General features: G+C 37.2%; 1 protein-coding gene and 1 long non-coding RNA gene across 4 annotated transcripts in view; one reads left to right on the forward strand and one right to left on the reverse strand.

The window, feature by feature from the left end:
• The window catches only part of LOC105387776 (paired box protein Pax-2-B), a 64,936-nt gene that overhangs the window by 40,345 nt on the left and 1,793 nt on the right, over positions 1-22,798 (forward strand). For all 3 annotated transcript variants that reach the window (XM_048630894.1, XM_048630895.1, XM_048630896.1), the window contains 7 exons: positions 8,115-8,312; positions 13,927-14,026; positions 14,729-14,903; positions 16,220-16,305; positions 17,190-17,343; positions 20,088-20,222; positions 22,251-22,362. In XM_048630894.1, the coding sequence (XP_048486851.1) occupies positions 8,115-8,312; positions 13,927-14,026; positions 14,729-14,903; positions 16,220-16,305; positions 17,190-17,343; positions 20,088-20,222; positions 22,251-22,362 (960 nt within the window). The remainder of the gene's footprint in view (positions 1-8,114; positions 8,313-13,926; positions 14,027-14,728; positions 14,904-16,219; positions 16,306-17,189; positions 17,344-20,087; positions 20,223-22,250; positions 22,363-22,798) is intronic.
• On the reverse strand, positions 3,431-4,820 carry LOC125490721. The gene is made up of 2 exons (XR_007267863.1): positions 4,329-4,820; positions 3,431-3,692 (listed from the first exon to the last, which is right to left on the reverse strand). It is a non-coding gene; the product is annotated as an uncharacterized LOC125490721 (long non-coding RNA).

The following is a 22,798-nucleotide window of genomic DNA, read 5'->3' on the forward strand; positions in this document are numbered from 1 at the left end:
TTAGAAAACCGTCATAATGACATATAAACACATCTGTCAAAACATAAACAAAAGTACGTTAAAAGGCAAAGTCTCAGAATAAAAACAGCGAATAAAATATTAAAACATAAACAATTTCATACTTTTATAATCCATTCAAACTAAGTTGGCATGTCATTTCTATTGCATGCTTTGAAACGCAGCTATTTTTATTTTAGTTGCATTACATTTTCGTTCCTCGTTCATTCAATTTAATCATGGTATAACTTGGTAGAATGCAAATGTACTTATCCTAGATATTTACTCGCGTATAATTTTAATTCCGGTATAGTTATTCTCGTGTAACGTGATGTTTGGACGAATTCACCCTAAGTACCTTATACATATACCACCACAAGTTAACGTCACTGAAAAAACAAAAGAACACAGAATTCAAAATCCATGCGATTTAAAAATATACTTTATTTTAATTATTATATTAAGTACCTTCAGTAAAATATTTTAAAAAGCTTCTAAGTTCCATTTCTTCACCTCATCAATTTAGCTGACACACTCAGTATAGGGTGTCCACAAAGCTCTCACTGCCAGTCCCATGGGACCTGGCATTAGGAACACTGAGAGAGAATTAAATTCCGGGGCCTCAATAAAATAATGGGACTGTATTATGACAATTTAATTATACATGGTCACCCTACGCTGTGTGAGCGCGGGGTAGTTTGACGTTTGATTTATTTTTCAATTATTTTTTATTTATTGCTTTGTGTTGCCAGCGTTTTTATGTTATTTTAAATTCTTATTATGGCTGTGAAAGTACCTTGTAGAAACTTTGATTAACAGAATAAATATTATGAGTACAATTTCATCATCATCATCATCCATCATCATCATCACGACCCATTACGTCCCCACTGCTGGGGCACGGGTCTCCTTCCAATGAAGGAAGGGTTTAGGCCTAGTCCACCACGCTGGCCAAGTGCGGGTTGGTGGACCCCAGCACAAGCAAGCTTGTGCTGAGAAAGTTGTCGGGTAAGTGGGCAACCCGACTGTCAGATGTTTTCAAGCCGCCCGAAGGCCTCTGACTAGGCTTAACGACTGCTGCCGAAGCAGCAACCGGGACCCACGGCTTAACGTGCCGTCCGAAGCACGGAAGCGTCCAGAAAAGCACCACTTGAAATTGGTCACCCATCCAATGGCTGACCGTGTCAGTTGTTGCTTAACCTCAGCGATCAGTTACGATCACTGAGGCCCGCTCGACTACGGACGCTTCATCATCCATTGTACGTTTATTGTGCCCAGGTCAATCCCAATAGCAAACTAATTTTGCACAAAATGATTTGATAACATACCTAGCTACATAATTTGCGCACTAAAGCGGACTTATTGCCAAAAATAATTTTCTACCAGACAACCTTTGATTGACTGTAACTTAAATCTGACGTATAAAAATAAAACAAATCCATAACAAGCTTACAAACCACTCATGGGTAAGGACGTATCTTCACTGGTGACTGTTTAGTGAGATTACAATCATCCGAGATAAGTCAATTAATAGTGTGCTCGCACCCTAAGTGCTGGTAGCTGGGTACTGGCTTGATCAAAAGTGAAAAATCCAAAATATTACGATAATTTTCAGTATGTTTGACTATTGAGATGCCTACTGTGCTTCCTGAGATGTTGAGTCAAAATAAACTAGTACGTCGAATAAATACCTAAAGAGGTCGAAATATAAAGAGTCATTTTGTGTGTTTATAAGTAGCTAAAAAGAGGCTACAAAAACCAAAAAATACTCCTACAATTTTCTTGACAGAAGATTAGAATAGACAGATTTTAAATAATTTGGATCTGTTAAAAGGGCTTGTTATATTTAATCCAGTTTAAAACTTACTTAAAAATATTTACCAATCACTTTTGTGCTCACAAGTACACGATATAAGTTTACAGGGGCGACAGTCGATAGTGTATCAAGGGGGTTGTTTTTGCCAACACTGTTGTAATGGCATTTCGGAGGGACCCGTAGGTATATAAAAGCTAGTTTAGGGGTCCGTGGGCAGCGGACATGATTGAATGGATAATGTTGATGGCCTTTTTGTATTGAATTGGAATTTTGATTTTGCAGGTTATGGCTAAATATATGTGACTTAGTTGTTATGTGCGGCTTGATTTATTATTGATCGTGTTTCACCATGTCAAAGATAATCTTTATACGGATAGATATTGTAAAACAGACACTTACAATTCCGTTTAATGTCATCGCAAGAGAATTAAGACATAATTACAATACGAGTACAATACCCACAGGTAGCAATTGTCCAGAAATTGTGAAACAGGCCTTAAGCCTAATAACTTAATAACCTACGCCAATACTTCGCCACTCAAGCTCGCATCGCATCAATATCGTCAAATTTGTCTCCAACATATTGCCGATCTAGATAGGAGCGTGAGCGGGCTGGCTCTAATAGAGTTATCCCGGCTTACCCCGGCCTAATCCCGCTCATGTTGGCTCAAAGTGGCTTAGAGTGGCCGGGAAGCGTTAATTGTTGGGGAAATTTGTGTTTGAGTGGTGTTGATATGCTACCGTTTTTATAAGTGCGGGGGGTTTGTGGTATGGAGTGTTATAATTTTAATGCAAAATTATAATGATCTATAGCGACCCTAAAACATTGCATTGCAATTAAAACATAAATAAGTATAAATTATAAATATTATATATGTGAGTCAACTTATTATTTTAGACATACAGACAGACAGTCTTATTTTTCTTCTTGTGTCGGTGACAAACACAAGAGCCAGACTAGGATTTGTCAGTGTGGTCAGGCCTGTGTCACTCCGCGCATGGGCGGCGCAGGCGCCAGCCTGGCGCCTGCCGCCTCGAGGGGGCGAATCTACCCAACAAGCAAAATGGTCGAATAAGGGCCCATTTATAGCACTTAAAATCGAATAAGTATTGATTAATAGCTGAAATTTTACTAGATTGTGCCATAAAAGTGGTACAGCTATTAATAAGCATTTTTATCTAATTTGCGCTGTAACAATGTCGAATACACATCTACTCGACCTATATTCGACCTATATAGCCCGTTTATTCGACATTTCTATAAAAGCTGCTTTATTTTATTTAACGCACACATTAGTGCTGAAAGAGAGCTTTAAGAGTTATTAATTCGCTTATTGATTGTTCAGGTTGCTATTATAGAACTATTACTCATCATTGTATTATTTGGATCTAATTTGCTGAATAAAAGATTTTATTTTACTATACTGCATCATTGTAACTCTTATAGCTTCATTAATCGACATTTCGAATAAAAGCTTTCAAATAACTGTAATAGCTCACATACTATTTGAAATGCTCTTATGGCACATTAATTCGATAAATAATTCAGTAACAGCATTTTGGTTACGTTTATACAGTTTATAGTATTTTAATGTGACAAGCAAATAAATAATTCCATTGCACATTCATTTTTTTATTACGTGATAAAATGGATTACAAGTCATGGAAATTAAAAAAGAAAATTAAAACAAAGATACGGAAAAATTCAAACTAAGGTTCAAACAAAGTATTTGTCTCAAAATTCGTCAAGTGCGATGGCCGAAACGTCAAGTGGTTCCGTTGTTCCACAGAAAACAACTGAAGAAATCGTGGGCCTGGTGTCTCGGTCCATAAAACATATCCTCCCTTCTCAATTGTCTGCACAATCTTGAAAACCATTCTGGAAAAAAAGCGTGATTAGTATCTTTTCTGCTTTATTCAAGTTGTATACTTGCTTGCTTTGCAATCAATCAATCACTTTTAAATGTTTGCTATATTCTATTCTGAAAATCAATGTAATAAATTTTTCATCGTGTGAAGAAAATGAAGTTTTTTTTTATAATTATATAGTTGCTAATTTATCATTAAGTATGAAATGAAGCAAATATGAACCAATCGTTAATTAATTACATTTAATAAAATACATCAAATGACATTCACCCCAACTCGGGTTAGTCAAGCTAAGGATTTCGCATTGAGGAACCCTAAATTTATTTAATGATGGCTGCTTGTTTTGCTATAAGTGCAACATTGTAACTATTATTGCATCAAAAATCGATTAATAGTGCTGTAATAGCGATATACGAACAAACATGGCTATTATTTTATTTTTATAATTTATTTAATAAATTTTGACCATATTTACTATTTTTTAAGAAAGATTTAACGTAGCCCTTAAACATATGTTAAAGAATTCCTATTATTTTATCGATAAAGTTAAATGCGTCTAAGATTTTTCGTATACGAATGTGTAAAATGCAACAATAGAAATTGCACTAGTAATAACTCATTTAGTTATTAATGGAGACTTACTTACCTTTATGCTTTTGTAATCAGTCATTACGATAGATCAGTCACAATAATCCACAGATTTTCTTCCATATATTTTTCTGCAACAGTGTGACTAAAATTCAGCTAAATAGTGGGGAAAAAGTAATTTTGTTGCATTTATCCCACAAAAATGAAGAGTTGTAGCAACTCGACAGCTATTATTCTACTTATTAGTCGATTAATGAGCACCACATCGCTGTTACTGCACCCTTAGTGTAGAAGCTGCAACAAAATTGCTATGACAACCCTAAATTGGGTACAGTTTACTTTTACTCGACTTTTAACCTACTATATAAGCTTCTTGGTTACAATCACTCGACTTTCATAGCACTGAATTGCTGTATAATTTGTGCCCTTTTCGCGTCGAGACAGCGCTGCCGTGACCATTATTCGACTAATTACGGGACTTTTACAGCACATATTAGCAAAACAGGAACGTGGCCGTTACCTTTATTGCACATATTTTTGCTACTTGGGTAGTCGGCTGCCGCAAGCGGAAGACGATACACGCGCGCGCTATTTGTTCCTATTTTGTACTAGTTTATAAATGTCGTATTTAGGTATTTATTAAAAATTATGAATAGAAAAATGGACATAAAAAGAAAAAAAGCAGCAAAATATTATATTGTATGTATTTAATTGCTTAAATACGGATCGGGATCCAAATTTAATTTTTTTTTAGATTACCAAAAGATGCTGACAGGTAAAACTAATCTAAGGGCGTCTTGCACAACAAAGTTAAATAAAATTAAATAGTTTGTCTCTTGCTCTGACAGTATAATGTCAGAGCAAGAGGTCATAGATTTAATTTTATTTAACTTTGTTGTGCAAGACGTCCTAAGTATTTTATTGATTTCTTCTACGTTCCTTATTTGAAATGAAATTAATCCGAACTACAAACCCTTTTTTTTCTCCATGTTGAACAAAGTCTATTCCAATTTTGTTTTCGTTAAAGTATTAAATTTACAGACACAACTACCTTCAAAATGCATTAATGAATCGATTATAAAATGTGCGCTGAGTGGGATTAGTGCTTAACGAAACTAACACGTTCTGTATCATAATATAAATTATATCCATAATATAAATTATAACGAAAAAAAAAACATGTTTTCACAAAATTAAATGTTTTAGGTATTCATACACATTTTATGTACTTCAAAATATATTAACTATGAAATTGTTATTGTTTTTACTGGTTATTTCCAATAGAAAAAAAGTTTGGAATAGCTTTGTATTCTAAATTCAAATTAATTTTGTTTTAAAACATGACATTCTTTTTACAAAGTCAGTCCGTTGCTTAGTAAACGTTGTAGTCTGTGGTGCTGAGGCAACCCTAAGGTGGCTTATTTTTCAATGCGTATAACCACGTATAACTTATTATGCACCGTAGTCCAGTGAAATAAGGCGCATATTCCCTCAAAAATTAATTGGTAGGTAAGTAAATAAAAACGTGTGCGGCCGGAACGCGATCTAAAATAGATCTTATTGCTTATGGGATGGAGTCATATTTCTTTGCAGGCCATTGCGAAGATGGGCTTCTGTACCTGGTACTAGTTATTATTCTGTGGTGTGGTGATAGGTTTGGCAGAAAGATTAGCATCAGTCGCTGACGGCCGAGGATGCGCCGAACATGATATAAGGAACAACAAGTGATTGCTACGTTATTCCAGGACTCTCCTTTTCGTGTCCCAGTTCCCACTTCTATCGCACCTAGTCACTGAAGAGGCAGCATCATGATCATCATCATCATCAATATGCATGTTTATCGCTGGATACTCTTTGCTCATTCATCAACTACCGGCTCAGCCTCACGCGCTTGACGAATTCCCCATTCCCGTTGCCTCCAGTTTAAACCTAAAACAAAACACTGCTATACTAAGTATTATCGAATTAAAATCTAAATTAAATCACAACGCACACAGATACAAAGTTTTCAACGGAAGTGTACCGGTCGTCACGCTTTCTGCCCAACAGACAGACAGAAAAACCGGGCAATTATTATACGGACTCAGGACCGATGGACTACTTTCGTTGGTTGCGATTACATTTGTACCTAATTGGAAGTAATGAAGAGAGGGTAACTGTTATTGTTGTTTCAGAAACAGGGATTCAATATTTGCGTTGACGATTTCATACATAGGTAACTCTATTTTAGCTCTTGCTAGCTAGCATTGCAGTTCAAATAATTATTAAAATTTAGAACGTTTAAAAAAAAAACATTTTGAATGGTTAATTGCCTAAACTTTTTACCATTTTTAGTTATTTACCTCATTTTTACTAAAGGTATTTAATTTATTAGGTACCTAAACTCTATGTTAAAAATGAAATACTTATCGATTGAAAATATACCTATTTGTAACAGATTTGTACTTAAATAATTAAATAAAGGCCGATTAAATACCGCTTAAACAACTAAGGCTCCATTTCCGTTTTCATGACTTATTCAAAACGGGATATACTTTACAGTACTCGTAATCTCCAAAGCAGAATCGCATACAGCGTCAATTTCACAACCGTCTATTTTACCCGGCAGCTAAGGCCGTCCAGAAATAGCCTCAGAGTACAATAAATTGAAAAACAAAGGTATTCCCCATACACATTGTGTCTATGTTTCTATTCTGTCCGTTGGTCTGTCCCCAGGGACGCTAGTGTTGTGCAGCGTACCCTCCTACCTGCTCTTCACACACTCGTTTGTGTAAAACAATAATAAAAAGGTGTATGTATAGTTAATGCTTTTATTCATCGTAGATATAAATATAAAACTTTCTGATGAACGTATTTTTTTTACAAACCTTACTTTCCGTTCGAAAAAGGGCTCGCCGAATACGGTAATTGTAAGTTCGGGAATTTTGATTTTTAAAGGGTCTGAGTAGAGTGGTTCTTTTTAACTTATACCTAGGTACAAGTATAAGGGCCACTTTTACCAAACGCTAAATGTATTTAAAATTGTATTTAAGTCAAATTTTAAATACATTTTGTACCAACTGACACACGTTTGACAGGCTACTAAATATGTTTAGCGTTTGGTGAAATTCCACCTAAAAGCGGTAAACTTGACAACTATCAGTTTTCATCAACCAACAGTTTTATAAACGCAGTTTTGATTTTCCATTTAACCCTTTTAGCGCCGACTGGTCCCAACACTACCCCCAGTTTTCAATTTAAAGCAAACAATGGATGGCCCGCGCTTGTTGTTGGTGGATATTGAAATTATATCTGTGCTGTTTGATGTGTTTTTGTCAAATTATTATTCGTCTTTGTTTTGCGTGTTGCGGCTATATTGTTGCCCAGGGTGTCTGTTAAGCTTATTTTAAATCCAAAATCATGATACTGTCATAATTAACCTCATTTTTTTACTACTGTTTCTGGGTTTCTTTTTTCATTCTTGTCATACCTACCTAGCCTTTGTTTAATTACAAAATGGACTTAGGTAATAAATAGGTACCTTATTCAGATATATTGGATCAGAGAGAGAAACTGCTTATGCGGAAATGAATGTGTCGATGGCGTTACAATCTACTCTAAGCCCCAATTTCTCGATAGTCGGTTATCTAACCAACTAGGGATTGGTTATCAATTACACGTCATCTCCATATAAAATTCATGACAGATGTGTCAAAAGTCAACCACTAATACCTGGTTATGCTCTAACCGACTATGGAGAAATTGGCACTATGTCTATTTTTTTAAACAAACCATACGATACCTGGGCAACAACTTGCAACAACACTCAACATCACCAAAACCTCAACCTCACCCTCTATTCCAGGTATTACGAAACCGGCAGCTTCAAAGCCGGCGTGATCGGGGGCTCCAAGCCGAAGGTGGCGACACCCCCCGTGGTGGACGCCATCGCGGCCTACAAGAGGGAGAACCCCACCATGTTCGCGTGGGAGATCCGGGACCGGCTGCTGAGCGAGGGCATCTGCAGCCAGGACAATGTGCCCAGCGTGTCTAGTATTAATAGGTAAGAGGATTGTATGACTACCTAAGGGCTTGCCCACAAAACAGCATTGCGACGACACATCGAAAAAATCTTTTCAGGGCAAGTGCTTGATTACTGTCGCTGGTTTTTGCGATGCGACGACGTCTAAACGCAGTATTGTGTACTAGCCCTATTGCGTTGAAGAAATGATTTTCTAAAACCTTAAAAACACCGGACATTCAACTCTTATAAGTCGCATAACTTTTGGACAGCTGAACCGATTCTTATGAAACATAGCTAAGAATACTCGTGGTAGCGATACCTATGGTACAAAAAAAAAAACAAATGAAAAATCGGTTGAGCTGTAACTGTAATATAATAAAAATAATAGTAATACCAATACCAATACCAATCGAAGAATATGAAGACATCAATCATTTTACTTTCTGCGCAAAAATCAATAACCTTTCTTCTCAATAATAGCCCCTTTTAACACCGACAATAGGCGCTAAAACCATAACCATGTACTTCAGAGTCTATTCTATTTTCACGGAAAACTGGCAACAATAATGATAGTTTACTTAGATGATATTATTATTTTTGGAGAATGGCAATAATTCAATGGATGCGAGCGCGGGATTTCCGGTGTGTAGCACGTGTCTTTGGTTCCGGTGCCGCCATCTTTATTTCCCCCACTTCCGGTGTTGCTCTCCGCTCAGTCACGCAACCCCTTCTTTGGGGCCAGCAAAAGAGCGAAAAACCAAATAAGGTCATTTGAAAGTTTGCTAGAAGATTCTCGTCTTTTCGGTGTACAAATATTGTAATTGTTGTTGTTTTATAATCTAATCTAGCTTATAACTAAAAAGCAGTCGATTGGTCAGCTATCTTAAACAGTCATAAATAAAAAGAATAGGCACTTTAAAAATTCTTACCTTGAGTGCTGGTTTTAAAATCTGTGTTAAATGTCGGTTAGTCAATTCGTCAAATTAAATATATCACCAGGGCGATCACGAAAAACAGAGCTAACGTATAGAATCGAATGCGAGTGCGACTGTCAATTTTATAGGTAAAAAGTGTTCGAAAGTGCTGTCAAGTTGACACTAGTCGCACTCGCATTCGATTCTATATTTTTCGTGATCGCCATGCACATGCAGGAGCATCATGTAAATAATAAGTACGTACGTATTACTTCCGTGGGAGCATAGACCTACTGCATTAAACTGCCGTCAGCTATTGATATATTATTATGATTTTTTGGGGTATAATTCACTATTCAATGTTGTACAGCGTAATACCTATTACGAAATTATTATGTTAATAAATTAAAGGTAACTTTTAGTCAGGTAAGTAGCATAGTTGAGGTTTTCTGAAACAAGTCATTACGTACATAATTTCGCTTATCGTATAGCCTCCACAATAAACAAACTATTCTAACCCAGGTTACTCTGAATCAAAATGGATCTTACTGTTGCATATACAAAGTCCTTAATAGAACAATATAACCGCACAAAATGCGTAGCTTAGAAAAGTTTTATTTTTGCGAAAAGGGGAAAGTTTCGGTACGTCGTCGTTTCGGCAGAATCGTTTGGCATCCCTTCTATTTCCTAAATGTTGACTTCTATTCACCAAAGAGGGTAATAGAATAATAATGTGCATTACGAGCGTTGTTGTTAGGATTTTATTTTTTACCCGTATGTTAAGTTCTATGTACTAATAAAAATACTTATGTTGGTATTAGCCCAACCAATTATTCTAATGTAGGAACTTACCAAGGTAGTCGAGGTACCTATACGAGCCGCAAAATAAAAGGGTTTCCTAAGATAGCGATATTCAAATTACTGATTGTAAAAACTCAAAAATGTAAGCCAATAAACAATAACCAATTTATTACTATCTGAACTAAACATATCAGTGATTATTGAAAAAAATACACGCCATTCAACTGTCATTTTATCTAAATTAATAAACGGTAGCGTGTCGATGGGCCGTATCAGTGATACCCTGTGCAAATATTTGCCCAGAAGTGGGGAAAATTATCTAATCTGGCATCACCACGCGTAATTAGATGTATGGATTGTATGTAACACTTCAGTGACTGGAGGCGCTTTCTGTTATGTTATGATTAGGATAGATAATAGTATCGTAAACCGAAGGTAAAATAATTAATACCTTTATTATTACGTATTTAATTACGTATAAACATAATGTTATACATACTAGTACTACTAGTATACCTCTAGTACCTATTGATTTATCCCTCAATGGTAGACAAATTTAAATGACATAGTTTTATGTGTGAATTATTAGATTTTCCCTGCTTTTAGTTATAAATACTCAAAGCAGGGAAAATCTAAACCTTTTGCACTTCTTAAAATCCTTAAGTCTCGAAAACTTTAAAGGGGACCAGCCAATTGAAATCGAATAATCGAATTTAAAACCCTCCCTTCAAGTGAGTGCTCAGTTATTGATACCAATAATACTATTTTATTGTCCAATAATGAACCCCTGTTGTTTGTCGCCCCTCTGAAATGGAGTCTGATGCGTTTGGCAGTCGGTGGAATAAATAGCTGCATTTTGCACTATGTTGTTTTCACCCCCGTCACAATCAAATTGTGTTACAAGTTTGAAGATGTCGTGTCTGCTTGTTTGTTGAATTTAAGGTGTTTAGTGTATTGCCAGGATTAGAATATAAAATTAATTAATGGATAATTTTGTACATACTCGTACCTTTTGTATCTTTTTTTAAATGTATTTATTTATAAAATACTTACATAAAATCTAATTTGTTCTCTAAAATATCTCAAATCCCAGTACTTTTTCAGCTTCATTTAAATGCCCTTAGACAATCTAAAATAGTCTTTAGACAGCTATAAAAAAATATGCGTTTTTTACTGGGTCACTTTTATTACAATTTATAATTTCTATGCTTACGCCAACCAATAATTTCGTAAGATAACAGATAAATCCAATAAGATTATCAGATCAACAGTTAACAACTCAACACTATACACAATTTCCAAGCACCATAACAGTAGAGTAAATTTTAAAGCCATTCTTAACCCCTAAATGCTATTCGAAGGTCATTTAGACCCCCCGAGGCCCAGTCACGTGGCGGTCACGTGACGCTAATGTCACTGAGTGTCGGAACTCCAAAATGTGGGCAATGTCTAAATAAAATTCATTGAGTCGAAAGTGTACCTATTCGAGCGTGATGAAGTCTGCTGCCGGAAGATGGGAATTGAGGATTTTTCGAACGGACAATAAATAGATTTATATCTAGGCTAGCGTGTAAACCCTTGTTTGCAACCTAGGTGTCTAACATCCCAATGTTCAACAACTAGAATCATGAAAGTAAATAAATTAAATGAGTAGAATTTAGTTTCCCAAGCACTGATTCTCTCTTTGGATAGTCTAGTTCTTAAGTTGGTAGATGCATTATAATCACAATCCATAATCATAAAAAATTCCCTTCGAAAAAAGAAACGACTGAGTTGCAAAACGTCAAGACATTTTTTAATCGAGGGCCGGCCCGCCGCTGCCTGTCGGGTAATTGAAGCAATAATTCTGGCAACCCCATTTTGACATTTAAATTTTTGCCGCGCTCAACTGGTAATTTGTCAGATATGTCATTTAGTATAAAATATCGTAATGAAAGTGTCAACGTAATTTAAAATCGTAGTAGGATCAGTTAATAATTTAGAAATGACATAAAAAATAATCCTTTTAAGGTCTAAACTATCATTTTCCATCACTTCGGTCCCATGCACCGACTCCACTTTACACAAGATAATATTCATGTCTAAGCCGGTATTAATAATTATGGTACATTTTTTCTTCAGTTAGGTATCTTAAGTTATTCTGAAAAGAAAAATCGTTTTTTTACTCCAACCATAGAATAAACGTACAATGGTATAAAATTACTGAGTAGAGCTATATACAGATACCTTAATTTAATTCTGCTTTTACACAGCAAGGAAACGGCAATGCGCTTTCAAATAAATCACAAAATATTCGCCAACAAAAGAGCACTTGCAAAACCTCGCTAAAGAAATGGTAATAAAATTTTAGGGTAAAATATTAGGACATCGCTGGTAACCCTTCCGCCGGAAACGGATGCATGAGGTCATACAGTCATAACAGTCATTCTACTACATAGACCTACTACACATTCTACTACATCCACGTTCTTTTAGCTACATACCTACAGTCCTACAGGGCATATATTTTGCAAACTCAGCGGAGGATTTTTTGCATAAATTCAGAGATAATACTCATTGAATTAACTTAATTTATTTCATAATAAACATAAAATAAGAACAATAAATCACCTCCCCTCGCTTTAAAGGTGATGAGTCTATCACGAGTTCAGATTATCCTAATCTGACCTTTTAATAACTTGGCGAAACAATTTTTGCATATGTCAACCCAGGAGATACTGGCCATATTTCACCGCGCGGCGCCATCCATCATGGCGGAATGAACTGTCAGCCGGCAATATGGCGGGAAAACCAAAAATAATCACATTGGAGCTGCATACAAAATCTCGATTTTCACATTATTGTAGCATGTTTTAGGTGTGCGGTGCTGGGATTTGGTTTCGACTTTGACAGGGTGATTTGTCACAAAAGTGAAAACGGGGGGACAATAAAATAAATACTACCGTATAATATAAATATACGTAGGCAGGTACCTACATGGTAAATCATGTAGGTACCTGTAAAATTTACTTAATGCAGCATTCCTTTCCTAGCCGATATTTACAGTTTCACGTCCAAAAACATCTACATTCTAAAACCCAGTTTTGACAGATCAACCCTCAAAAACTAACCTCACTTTTTGCATACGCACTTTCGTCGGAAGCGTAACAAATCGCGGCGCACGCTCGCGATATTGGTAAAGGATGTTGTGCCGCGTGGCTCGCATGATTCATTGCGTGGGTCTAATTTACCGCACTTCGACTTGAGAATTGAGCGCACCAGTTTTTTGGGGTTAATTTTTGTTGAGTAATGGATTATTGTTGTCGGATTTTTATGAGTCTGATGCTCCCGGATTATTCTTTATCTGTTATCTCTGTCCACCTTGTTATTGGTTTTTTTGAAATTCGCTATCCCATACATATTTGATGACTGCAAAGGAAAGCCAACTTTAATTACCAGACATAAGGAAACGTCAAAAATACAATAACATAGTGTAAGCTCTATAAGTATCTAAACTAGCATTCACGCATACTTGGCATACAAGGTAAAAAATGTTTCAATCAATAAATGGTTTCATTGCGAAATTAATCATTTTTCTACTTTTTCTACTATAATGTTTCATTTTAAAGCCTAGTTTAAACAAAAATCAAATAAAAATTCACAATAAGATTGTTTACCTACTGTTCCAAGAATGAATAAATGCAGTATAGGCAGGTCTATTTTGTGTGCAAAAAAGTGTTTACACATAAATACACCGTTCACACTATATTACAAGCGTAAGGACCGGGCCGACCACTAAGGAAACTGGCACCCGCGCGTTGCCAATAAAATACCAAAGGTATTCTTTAAGCAAAATGTTCTGATGGGTGCATTCTTACTTTTGAAATCATTAATCTCTCACCTGTTTGTCATTCTTACCTTTGAAATAATTAACCCCTCACCTGTCTGTTCGCCGGCAGGATCGTGCGCAACAAGGCGGCGGAGAAGGCGAAGCACGCGCACAACCAGCAGCAGCAGCAGGAGCAGGAGATCAGCTCCGCGCAGGGCAGCGTGGTCTCTGTGAGTCTATGTTCTCATGTGATTGATTGGTCGACAACCCTAGCGCTTTATAACTGATTAATTGGGGCCTCATTCTTCATACAACTCAGCGCGTCTCTCGGAGTCTTCGTTCTTATTTCATTAATTGGTGACAGTCCTATCTCCAGACACTATCTAGCGCTCTAGAACTGATTAATTGGGACATGAGTGACAACCCTAGTGCTCTAGAGCTGATTAATTGGGGTCTACGTGACAACCCAGACTAGGGTTGGTCACCGACAGACCGTGGTGAAAGTGTTCACGCTTCACTTGCGATCTTTGTGGCAGGAGGTGCCAAAGTGCAACTGGACTCTATAACCATGGAAAAAATTTTGCCGCAATTCTCATTTCCAGCAGTGCACAAACCTCTTCCCAATGAAATGACGCTGCAACGCCTGCAACAATCATGTCATCCAGCTCAATCTCGAAAACCCTAGCGCTCTAGAGCTGGACTAGGGTATTTACACAAAACAACACCCAACTTTACATAATGATGCAGTGGGCTCTATTTGGCAAGCAAATTAAGGACTACTAATAATATCAGACCAATAATCAAATTTGGTTTTTAACACCATGTTTGCATACCCCACTTGCACGAAACAAACTTCACATTTTCACTTTTCAAACATAAACTTCCTCAAACATCACCACAAACCCTCATCTAATATTCCCATCTCCCTCCAGGTAATAACCCACGCGGGCAACGCGCCCGGCGCCACCTCTGTCCTGTCGCCTGCTGGCAACGAGCACCAGGTCACCAACTCTGGCAGCTACAGCATCAACGGGATCTTGGGTATCGAGCAGGTCGAGGGGCTGCATAACGGAGGGGGGCTGAAGAGGAAACGGCATGAGGAGCAAGGTGAGTATTGGATTGTAGAGGTGTAGACAGTCTAGAGTCTAGAGTCTATCATATATTTAGACATTCGCACATCAACCGTTGTTTCGACTGCGCGCGTCTTCACATTACGATGCGATGATTAAAATAAAGTAGGAATTAAATTCTTAAATATGCATTTCTTCCTAATTATGCACTCCATCGATAAGACTAAAAGAACCATTAAGAAGTCCCTAAATCAATTGAAATTAAACTTTTAAATAAACCTTTAGGCCAAGTCACTGAAACTTCAGAAGAACTGCGCACTTGGGTCCAATTACCATAAAGAATAGCTCCAAGTACCCTGCATAATGTAATGTATATCTACAGAACCCGGCAAAGTGTGGAGACATAGTGAAAACTTCCCTAAGTTATATCACGGTGGTACACTAAAGTATATGGAATAAAATAGGGTAGGTATTCGGTTTAGCAGGGAGACTCGCGTAGGCATGGGGTTTATCGATAGTCGATGGTTTTGATCATGGATAAATTGGAGAAGTTAGTAAGCTAGAATGTACAGAAGAATTACATACGTATTTAAGTAACTAATGTAGATTTTTTCAAATTTTAATACACTTTTTGCAAGAACACGAGTGTACAGAGATATCAAAAATTTACATCATCATCATCTTTAGCACATTAAAATCACTGCTGGGCATTGGCATCTTCTAAGGAGCGTCGCAGTCACAACATTTTTTCAAAATCAAAACTACTTTTATTAAGGTTCTGCTATTTGCATTAGATTGTTTTAGTTTGATATTTCCATATACTTTTATAATGAAGAGGAACAAAACACATATAATTTTCTCCACGAATAATATCCATGTGTATAAGCGGAATTGCTACAATTTTAAAGAATATAGGGTTATTAACGTATAAGGTCTCCCTTCCATCGACAAATCCCCGCAGCCCAACACTACCCCTTGTAGAGGCAACCACCGAGCATGACCGTCAAGATTTACTGAGCTATTAATTTTACAACAGAAATTGTGAACTTATATTATATTACTACATAACTTTCCTAATTCAAACCGCATGGGACCATGAAAGAAGATTCCATGAATGTTGGAAAGAGTTAAGGAAGCTATGAAGGAAAAAGTTATCGAGTAACTCTTGCTTCAAAATGTGTATGGAAAGGGCTGCAAAGCTTGAAATTTGTATCATGCGTGGGCTTATTCTTGTACTTTGATTCTGATTAGGAGAGGACTCATTCTCTTATTGCTGTCTTGCTTTGACAGTATATAGTGTTAGGCACTATCCTGTCTCGGGGTTTGCTAATTATATTTAAATTTATTTTTCAGATGAGAATCGAGACTTCAATAGTCATTCGGAAGACGATGTGAAGAGACAAAGAAGTCATTATAATGGAGACCAAATATATTCTAACGTGAGTGTTGTAGAGTTCATCATACCAACTTTATGTTTTAATTTCATTTCAGTGCTCAGCATTTATTTCTGTTTGATTAAAACGGTGAAGAACTATCATAAAACAGAAACTAAAATGACTTTTTGTATGCTGTCAAATCCAATTTAAAGATACAGTGGTGTAATGGGTGGTAAAGATCTTAATATTTGCCACCTTTCTTTATCCGGATACATGTTTCAACTTCTCACCTCTGTAATATTCTACTGGCAACATTATCCTTGGACCATACGTCGGCCTGTTAATACACACATCCATTCTCACTAGCAAATTAACGTTGGTCTCGGCGGTAGATGCAAAATAGTGGTAATTCAGTGCGAATGAGCGAGTAAATTCGGCGGCCATCTTTGTTCATCTGACTGATGGCGGCGGTGGCGCGGTAACGACGCAGCTTCCGTTTCCGCCGCCTGAAACCAGAGGTTAATGTGCTCTCTGTGTTGCCATTCTTGTGTTGTTTTGGCGCGAATGTTTATGGTGTCAAAACAAAACAAGGAAAGGGAAACCAAAGGGAAACTAACTTCTTCTAGGTTACAAATCAAGCATTAGGAGTCACTAGGACATAACTTGATAATGAAAATCTTTACATAAATCTATCGTGTCAGCCACGTACCCACAGGAACTGTTCTGCCTCCCAGAATAGAATCTCTTTAGTTTTTGAGAAGACACAAAGTATTTCACAATATCCATCCTGAGACAAGTAGGTATATCATCGTGGACTCGGGTATGGCCGTATGTATCCATTGATAAACACGGATATTATACCCGTTTCCGCGTCGTTCTAAAAGCATTTGACTTTGAACCTTTCAAGTTTCAATACTACACATACTAACCTCACATCCCTCCCACAGCTCTGGTCATCATCGAAATGGACGTTAAAGGACGAGTACAAGTTGCTGTCGGAGCTAGGGGGCGCCACTGCGACGGCGGCCACAGGGTACTACGGCGAGCTGTTCGACGCGCCCTACGAGCACGCCGCGCATCCACACTATACTCCACATTCTGGTGAGTGCTATAAACAATTAGGTATCATCAAGTTACTAAAATATGGTGGCAGTAGGCCGCTCAGTTACTGAAATAGAAACGAGTTAAGTATGTAAGTTGTGAGTTAAAAAAGCAACGCTCAACTAATGATTTAATGAGACACAGTATTATAGCTTGATTTTTTTGTTGCAAATCGACTTCAGATGTACACTTCTTCACATAATGACAAGAACTCAGCAACTCACAACTAAACGGCAGATGTAACCTTAAAAGGCAGACCCCAACAATGCAACCACAAACTGGAGGAGACAGCTGACTAATAAAATATCCAATTATACGAGGAATCAACAAAACAGTTATCCAATCAAAATACCGAACACCGTAAATGTCAAGATAAACCTTAGATAAACCACTGTCAAGGGCCGATGTCACCGCAAAACAGTTTCTAGGGCGTAGCGAAGATCGCGCTAATCGTGATAATAATGGCACTGTTGTTGTGAACACTTGGCAATTTTGGTTAAGTGAATTGTAGTTATAAATGACTTATGGTTAAATAATTTATAAATGAGGAACCTTAATCTATTCAATGGTATATATACCTAAATTGATAATAATAATAAAATATTTATTTTACAAGTAAAGTAAGTAGGCAAGGCGGCCACCCGAGAACTCGTCTTTTTCAACGATTATCAAGACTTCAGTTTCAAAATACTAATCCTCGTTCAAAATGGCAACAATCCCATATCTCATTACACCATTAGCTACAAGACAAACGTTTGCATCCGTGGTCTCACCGTCAGCATCAAAGAGATCAATATCAATACCACATTCTGTGCTATCACCACCTGCCTTGACCACTTCCTCTGTGTGAATGGGACCCCCTACTCTTCCCAGTAAAGTGAGATGAGAGTGTAATGTGATAGGCTGGTCTAGTTGCGGTCGGCATTGTGAACCTTATGATCTTCTAGGGTCAACAGTCTTGTGTTTTGAATGTTTCCTAGATTTTTGATCTTTGGATGTTGCTGTTGGTAGGTTTTATTTGCGTTGTCACTGAGATTGTTTTGGTCGGGAAATAATAACCATTAGTAACTGTACATTGTATTATTAAGAAATATTATAAATAAATGAACAATAAACAAAAAAAAACAGCGATCGAAGTCGTACATTATTGTATTGTTCTTATGGACATGCTCCTTTCGTGTACCATTTTTCTGACTCCTGACGGAAAAACATTGGTGTTATAAGTTTAATGGTTGCGTAGCTCCCAAACGACTGATCCAATTTTCGTTATGTTTTTTTAATGCAATTGTTTTAGGAAGCTCTTAAAATATGTTCTTTTAAATTCCGTAATAAGCGTTCTATAAATAAACCATTTCTACAAACATAAATGAGAAATTCCCGTGGAAACGGATATTCGGTTTGCTGACCGCAAGACGCTCTACGGTTAGGCATCTTTCTTTTATTTTCTTAAGGTGTTAAATCTAATAGAATTATATGTGAGTAAATGATCGATGAAATTCATTGATTATTTGTTCAAGATTGATAGGGTTTAATTGTTTGAAAAAACTTAAAAGAACTTAATGAGTTAATGAGAGATGCGAAAGTCGCGTGGTGGTTTAAAGCTTAAAATGAACCTTTTCAGCAATTAAAATAAGCCATTTCTACTTGAACACACAGATGCATTCCCTATTTTGAGGCGACTGTGATGTAACCAAACGTATTTTAAAATGAAACCAGAGCCATTTGCCAGCCGGTGTCGACTCAATTTAAAAATACATCCAATTCTGCGAATATAAATTACCCAGGTTTTGTCGCGTCCTCGATTCATTTTATCTACACTGCTATTGCTATCATATAGATTGGATAGGTGTTTTATAATAGACATTGTACTCTGGTCCGGTGATAGGTTGTAACTATGTGTGCTATAAGTTTTACGTGTTGAAGAAGCTTTTGTTTGTGGTCTTGAAAATGTGGTTTTGACCACGGTCTATCGAAATTGTTTTAGCCGTTCAAAGATTTTGGTGATTACAAAGGATGTAATGTATGTAACATCCTCAACTCCTTAATCTAGAACAAAAAATCTCTTACATAGTTTTCAGGCAAAAAGTCTTGATAAATCACAACAACAACAACAAAAAATATCACTCGGAAAAACAAGTCCCGCCATTTTTTACGTGAATGTTTTCTTTTTTCCCGCCGCGACCGAGTGGCTATGGCATTAATTTTGCAGCCAGCGTGCATGCGTTTGGCGAGTTCATTTAAAACAATGGCGGTTGGTCGTACTTTCTGATTGTGTTTTTGAATTTTCGTGAAAAGCCAAGCGATCCATTATAACTTGTACTCACAGTGGCAATAAAAAAAATATTTCTAATAGTATTATTTGTAGGTATCTAAGGGTATATTTTACTCTTGCAATATATCTACATATTCTTACTAAGTAGGTACAGTTTATTATAATTTAAATGTATCGGTTATGTCCTACTTACAACTTAACTTATGCCTAGTTTCACCATAGTCTGTTAGATCATTAACACCCCTGTTACATTTTAATAATATCAATTATACGTCATCTCCATATTAAATTCTTGACAGATGCGTCAAAGGTCAACAACTAATCCCTTGTTATGATCTAACAGATAATGGTGAAACTGTTGATTAGCCTTTATAAGTTATTTTCTTAACCCGATAAGCAACATTACCATTTCCCAACATTGTATCCAGTACCCCATCCTCTTCATCTTACTTATTGTCTACATCCTCTCCAGCAACGAACGACTCGACGGGCTCCAACGGGGGCGCGGGCGGGGAGCCGCCCTCCGCCGCCGCGAGCCCCGACGCCGCCGCCCTGGTGGTGCTGCAGCCCCCGGCGCCGCCCTACCCGCCCTACGCGCATTATGATGGTGAGTTACCAGCACAGTACGGATACCGCACCACCATCGAAACATTAGCAGCAATCCATAGGCAGCATCGCTCGCCCGTCAAACATGGCAGATCCATACAAGTTACAGTCACCAAATCGTATACGCGGTCACAACTAAAACAGTTTCATCCTTTGATTCAAACAATACATACTCAGTACTCATGACTGTAATTCCCGAAGAAAAAATGATAGAAAATATTGAAAGCAAGCGACCACCTTTCGGCATCATCGCATTACCGAAGCCGCCGTTTCTCCATCCACTTATGACAATCCGTTCTTCCCTTTAGATTCATACCTTCTCACGACTGTAATACACAAAGAAAAGAAAAAAAAATGTATAATAGTTACTTATTGCAAGGAGCTATCCGCTTTCTGCTGTACATTTTTGTGCTCATGTGATAGCTGTTGAATAAACCCAAATCGAAACAAAAGTTATATTCTGTTGTTATATTAAATCATTCCATAAGTGTCCATCGAATGATGACAAATCTATAACATTATCTCTCTACACATAGGAATAGGAAGACAATAGGTACATAATAACATACATCAGCGCCACCGTACTTCCAACAAATCGTAACATTTTACGATCATGTAATCTCACTCGTACTCATAGATATTATCGTAAAGCGAACGGAAACAGCCATTTCAGCAGAGATAGGCTGTATGAATATCGTTATTGTATATTGAACGAAGGTTTTACCAAATGTACAGACAACATTCTTTCGTAAGTATTAAGTAGACAAATAACGAGGTTAGAAATTTTCACTTACAAAAATAAAGATTCAAAATACGCCCTCAGTAAAGTTGGAACGTAATAAAGACATCACAGGGCCATTCACGAGCCGAAATAAAACAATGAGAGCGAACAAGATGTGGTCTAACAGAAAAACAGTTGAGAAATCACGAGGAAAAAAAAACAAAACGACTTTAGGAAAGCTTTCGACGGAGTCGAGCACGCCACTTTGAGGAAAATCTAATTTTCCCCTCGGACCCCGCCGCTCCAGCCCCCACCCCGCGCTCATAATATCATAAAATTTATATAGAAGCAGTGAATTTTCGCACTTATGCATATTAGAGGGAGGCACGAAATGGAGTACCGCAAGGCGCCCGCTTGGGGACGCCACTTCTCTTTATGCTTTTGGTCTTTAATCTACCGCAATCTGCTTATCCCGGGCAGAGAGGTGGGAGGGGGCGGGCAGACAACTTTAATAGCTCATTCGGGGGCTCTATGCAAATAATTTCAAGGAGGTTTCGGAGTGGAGGGAAATCATACGGGCTTTGTCTGTGGCGGGTAACGAAGCGAGACACTACTCTGTGACGCGACAGAAGTGGCTTTGAGTACATCAAACGAGTTTTGAACCATATTTCGGCTATAAATATTAAACTGTAACTCTGGAGGGTGAGGATGGCTTATTTATACGTGGTTCCGCGGATTACGCTTGTTACATTATGTTTAAGGGGTAGAAAAGCGTATGTATGTTAGATATATTATGTTAATTACATTAAGCTTTCGCCTTTGATTATCTACTTAGTTCGGTAACTAAACCGATTACGGCTCGTTAAAGTTTGTTCATTCAACCGTTACTACGTTAAGTGATCTATACCTACAGTAGAAGTATTGATACATTATAATAATATAATAAAATATTAGTGTTAATATAAATCGAAAATACAGAATATGCATGGAACTTCACCTAAGCCTTTAGTATTTACTACTTCCATGAAAAGTAACTACCAGACATCGGTAGATAGAGTTATTGAAACTGGTAGAAACAGAACATTTAGGTAGACACAGATACACTGAATCACCGCTAGGAAGCTAGTAACCGGACCGTCTTCAATCTACCTATAAAAATTCACACGCATATAACCTACTAATACAATACCTAATGCAAAGTTTCAACTATCAAAAATTTCTAGTTTACGAGAAAAAAAAAACAAAAATTTTGATAATTTTGTATGAAAACTTTCACGTCATTATAACTCTGTGCCTTATATTCCTCAGGTACGACAACACTAGCGAGCGAGTACGCGTATGCGGCACCGTACTCGCAGTACTCGGCGTATGGGGGCCCTTACGCTGCTCATTCCGCCGCCACGGGGCTGCTGTCCAAGTGGTGAGTTTGTATTCGTTGTTGCGTGGTTCACGTTTAGGTTAGCAGGTTTGTATCTAAGCACATGCTGGTAAAATAAAAAAAATAAAAACCGACTTCAAAAAACCACTAAAAAGTAAGAAATAATGTAAGATTTACACCAATTCTATGTGACAGTACAAATATACATAAGCAGGAACTGTTCTTTTTTGATGTTGGTGCGGTGACAAAGTAATCTGAAGAAATTTGTGTAAATCTTACATTATTTCTTACTTTTTAGTGGTTTTTTGAAGTAGGTTTTTAATTTTTTTTTCTTATTTTATTAATTATCATGTTTATATGTACAGTAACCAAAGTCACTATACCGACGTTAAACGAACTGCACTGAAAGTAAAAGCTAACCAGATGCATTTTAGGTTCCACCCTTTATACATAAACCTTGTTATAAATCCACATACTT

This window comes from Plutella xylostella, chromosome 27, assembly GCF_932276165.1.
Source record: "Plutella xylostella chromosome 27, ilPluXylo3.1, whole genome shotgun sequence".
Lineage (NCBI taxonomy): Eukaryota > Metazoa > Arthropoda > Insecta > Lepidoptera > Plutellidae > Plutella > Plutella xylostella.